General features: G+C 33.6%; 1 protein-coding gene across 1 annotated transcript; it reads left to right on the top strand.

The window, feature by feature from the left end:
* Positions 1-291: 291 nt before the first annotated feature.
* LOC120133639 lies at positions 292-1,625 on the top strand. The gene is made up of 2 exons (XM_039150185.1): positions 292-363; positions 1,164-1,625. The coding sequence occupies exons 1-2, from the start codon at positions 361-363 to the stop codon at positions 1,491-1,493; spliced, it is 333 nt and encodes a 110-aa protein (XP_039006116.1). The 5' UTR covers positions 292-360; the 3' UTR covers positions 1,494-1,625.
* Positions 1,626-5,194: the final 3,569 nt, after the last annotated feature.

Here is a 5,194-nt window from a genome sequence, read left to right on the forward strand (position 1 = left end):
AAATTTTATAAATTCATTTTATATAACATAAAATTATACTTTCATCTCAGGCAAATGCAAGGTGCCCACTCTAAAATTTAAATTTGTTTACGTTAGTTGCCATTTATTATTGTTGCCCACCTTGAAATTTTATTTATGTTCACTCATACGAAATTTTTTATTAGTAATATATATATATACTAATCCTCAAAAATATTTTTGTTCAGTCACTTTCGTCCCTGGGCCCACCAACATTCATCCCTGAAAGTTTATAAATTGTTTCTTCACACAATAGTTCGTTCCCTTTTCTCTCCCCTAACAACTTCATCTTTCTCGTTCTCTTCCTTTTCACTCTGTCTCTTTAATAGTGTGTTAGATTAGATGGTGAGATTTTGCAATTTTTTTATCTTATAATCTTGTTAGTAATTCCTTATTCACCTTTGCTTACTATTTGATCCCAGTAACAACAATTCGTTGTTTCTTTCTTTCGTCTATGTTACTACTAGGATTATTCTATGCTAAATTTAGAATAATTGTTGTTTTCTATCGTCTGGTTTTGTCCAATGGTTTTGGAATTGAGTCTCTCAATTATTAAAATTCAAAATAGTCATCCAAGTATTTATATGTTTTAAATTCATCTTTTTCTGTTAAAAAATAACGGTCGTCTGAATTGGGCGTTAATCTATTGGGATATGATAAATTTGATCCCATAACTGTTTAATTTGTATTTTATGATCGGTTCTCTTTTTACATTATGTCGTCAAGTCAATACTTGAAACATTATGTCGCCAAGTCAGTGCTTAAAAAAAACGACGGTGCAAGTATACATGACTAAAATATAATTTTATCATACTCTAGTCAACAAGTTAATGTCCAGCTTAGATGACTGTCAATTTCTCAATGAAAAACAATGAGTTTGGAACATATGAATAATCGAGTGATCATTTTGTAAATTTTAAAAGTCGAAGACTCACCGAAGCAACCTTGATAATCAGCATACATGGTGCTCAAATCCGGACCTCAAGAGATAACAATAATCCCTTACCCACTAAATCACTTTGTTCGTACATAAAATTTGGTAATTAAGAAACCAAAGAACGTTTCGAGTTGAGCCTTGTGAAAGTTTGCTTGCTTTTAACTAATATAACTTTATTTATGCATATATATCTTACTGTTCAATATAGGACATGCTTAAGGCCATAAAAGCTGACTTGGCAAGACTGCGAGAGAAGGATATAGGTATTGGAGAAAGGCTGGTATCTGTGGAAAGTTCACTGAAAGAGCTGAAGAGATTGATTTCAGAGTGTAGGGCAAAGGCGAATTTGGTTGGTGACTTGGTGAACTTCGTCATTCAAGCAGCGATTGAAAATGATCTCAACATTGACGAGGAAACAATGGTCTTGATAGAGGAAACTACAAGGGCCTTAACGGAAGCTTTGAACCAGGTTCAATCTAGCAGTAGCTGCCCTGCTGCTGCCGAAAATGGTGGCGGCCACGATGAAAAATTCAAATAACTAAATCAGGGATTTACATAGCGGATCACAACTGCACTAGAGGCCACTGTTTTATAGTGCTGGTGAATCAGACTGAAACCGTTATTGTTTGAACGCGATATCCACAATTACTATAATAGTATATGTTGTGTATTTGTTGATATTGTGTTGTATTTGGTGGTGTTAATATTTTATATCTTATAATTATGTTGTGTTGTATTAGCTGATGTTAGTATTTTATATCTTATAATTGTGTTATGACAAGGGTTGTCAAATCTAAAGCGCTTGTCTTACGAGGTGGAGTTTGATCAGAATTTTATCTAACTCAAATTAACTAGAAAACATAATAAAATTTGTTTGATTAAAAGTAGGAAGCCTATTCAATTTTATGATAACTGAGAGTAGATCTTTAATTGTATAAGTTTCCTAGTTAATCAAATAATTATTCCTATAATCATGCATATTTATTTAATACATTGTACAAGTATTCAATATATAGCATGCTGAAGACAAATTTTAAACACCATCTCTTTCAAATTGGTTAAGACTCTAGTTTATGGTCACTTCTTTATGATACTCGTTGTTGCTTTATTAAATACTTCATTAGTAGGCTAAGATTCGACTTGATCTATGAGCTGGTACCAAGATCAAGTCCTAGACATGCGGACCTAATTTTAATAGCTGGAACAGGCATAATTTATACACAAATCAACTAAGCATAATTTTAAACATTTCATCAAGACACAAACATCAAATATATTTAATACACGAGACACTTCAAAGTTTACGATGTACAAATTTTAAATTTTCAGCAAAGAACTTTCTAACTATTCCAATCAACTTCTGTTTCCTTTGAACTTTAGAGGAACCTCTTACTTCTTGAACTATCTAAAAATCAAGGGAGATGAAACACTCTAATTACCACATCAAAAAAGTTTAAAAAACGTTTAAAAATATGAAATGGGATGGAAAATGATGAAAAAAATCAACTTCCTAAATCCCTAAAAACCCTATTTTCATTTCAATCACATTATTTTATCTTCTTGAAACTTACCTGATGATGAATCATACTTGTGAAAGATTTAAACAAAAGGAAATCTAATTAAAGATAGCTTACCTATCCTCCAAGATTTCAAACTCACAAGTAAGCATGAATCTTATTCTGGCACCAAGTAAGCATGGCACCACAAGGAGTGCAACCCATTTTTTGTGAGTGGAAAAATTGCACTTTTGGTGCCCCTAATCTTCAGACTTAACAAAAATCCATCTTTTTAACTTCATTTCAATTCAATTTCTCATTCAGTTAAATTCAAACTTAGTTATTGTTGGGATGATCCTTAAGCTTGACTAAAAAACAATTTATGATTTAATGTGATTTTTTAGACTTATCATCATCTTTTGGGTTAGATAGGTTGACTAAAAATTGACAGACATGCAATAAAAAGTCCCCCATAGTGGTTGAGGACAAGGAGTCATACCAATTCTTGGTTCCCCTTCATAGAGTAGTCATGAATACTTTATATTTCAACTCATCGATGGCCCTATAATATTTGTATAGTTCTTATACTGGGACAAGTGCTTAGTGGGGTTTATCTGGTCCCATCGTAGTTCTCCTTGGGTAACTAAAAGTGTAGAGGCTAAGAAGCTGCCAACACATGAGACATTAGAGGAATATGCTTCTTTGTAACCCAATCTCTTTTGAAGTTGTTTGTATCTTGGAGATTATTAACTTGTTGATAACCTCGTAAAAAAAGGTTATATTTTGTGTTTTTTTCACTTAGGTTATTGATTCTCTTAAGGCTCATCTAGATGCATTTAGGATCGTATCATTACATGTGGTGGAGCTTTTATGTTGCATATTTTATTTTGTAAACTAGTGTTGTTTAATTGGGAAGGTTGTGTTTGGTTGTTGATGTGCAATCAATTGAAAGCATAGGAGAGCAAAGAGATTTGTTGTATCATATTGGATTGATGAAGAAATGAAAAAATGCTGTAGCAGTTTGGACGACATTTTTGGACGCAGAAAAGAAAAAATAAGATATTTTTACAAAGGAGCCAACTATCCAGCCCACGTGTCATCCCCTATGTCCATCCCACACATGGTCCCCTCTTGCCAGCTATCGTGTGTGGACCGCAGTTATCATTGCACATCCCTTTACATGAAGAGAATGATACCTTGGGTACAAAGGAATTTTGGCACAAAACCCTAGGTCATTTCACTAGTATAAATAGATAAGGATACCCTAGAATTAAAGGAGTCTTTTTGGGAAAAGGGTGAGGTAGGAAATAGTGAAAGGAGGCTATCAAAGAATCCATTTTTCTTCCCCTTTTATCTTCTTCATGGTGTCCTCCATATCCAAGCTTCAAGGGGATAGCAAGCTAGGCGTTCAAGAGAAGCTAGCTTGCTAAGGTGGTTCACGGTGGCCCAAAGGAGCTCACGACGACATGCGTGTTTGGAGTTTTCTCTATGCTTGTGCTTTCATTTTTATTTCTATTTTGTAGGTTGTAATGGAACAAGCTATTATTTTGGATGATTTGTACCAACCATGAACTAACCTTATTTGGTGTGGGTTAACTATGGATGATTAAGTTTTTTTTAATGAATGGTTGATGTTTTTTATGTTAATATTTGCTTTTATCATTGTATTTATTTTATTTAGGATTGTAAGAACTTATGAGAGTAGCCATTTCTTATGTTTGATGCTTAGTATCGAAAGAGCTAAGTAATATTAACGCGAACAATGAGGCTTAGCTGTGAATTAGGTCTAATCCACTTTAGAGATAAGGAAATAATTTCAACAACTAAAAGGAATAGTACTTAATCGATAGAAATTTACTGGAGTTCACGCTGAGAGGTATTGCCATAGTATTTTTCTCTGTCAGGTTCCTTACTAGAGATAGCCTAGGAACACCTTTAGCAAACTATGTTGAGCAAATAGGTCATAAAAGCTTAAACCATTTCAGAAGACAAGACTTAGGATTCCATAGTGACCCTACCAATCATCCCTATTGTAGCTTGTTTGTGTGAAATTGTTTGCTATCTTACTAAGTTCCCAGATTCTCAATTTATTTTGCTTAAGCATCTTAAATTATTACTTTTTATTTTACCTAAGTAATTTAGATTTGATACGTGCCATATTCCATCACATTTCCATCCATCTTATGCATTCCATTTTGCCACAACATTTCCAATTGTTCATATCATTATACATATATATTTATATTTAGTTAGTGACGCCTTTGTGCTACAGCTTACTTAAATAATCCCTCTAATCCCTGTATACTTGCATCAATTGTATACTTGCACAAAATTGTGTGCTATATTTAATACACCTACACACACACGATCACCTGTCTTTGCATGATTTGTATTTACTTGCTTCATTATTGTTCTCTTGGGTTAACATACTAAATCATACATTTAATGTTTCCCCCCTTTGGTCAGGCTCGGGGGAGAGAGGAACTCTATCATCAAAAGTATTCCGACGAATGGAAGCCTTCTCTGTTGACACCACTCTTTGATATTAAAGGTTATTTATCTTTCCTTAATTCCTTAACGTTGGGAGATCAACAACTCTTGAAGAATTTTTTTGGATTAACTCTTGTGTTAGTTAGTTATGTTGTTACAATGGTAATTGGGCCACTTGGGAGGCTTAGAATTATGGACGTTGACTTCACAGCTTGTTCTGTAAGTGTTGAACTTATAGAATGCGTTTATCGTT

This window comes from Hibiscus syriacus, unplaced genomic scaffold, assembly GCF_006381635.1.
Source record: "Hibiscus syriacus cultivar Baekdansim isolate YM2019G1 unplaced genomic scaffold, ASM638163v2 tig00110584_pilon, whole genome shotgun sequence".
NCBI classification, from domain to species: Eukaryota; Viridiplantae; Streptophyta; class Magnoliopsida; order Malvales; family Malvaceae; genus Hibiscus; species Hibiscus syriacus.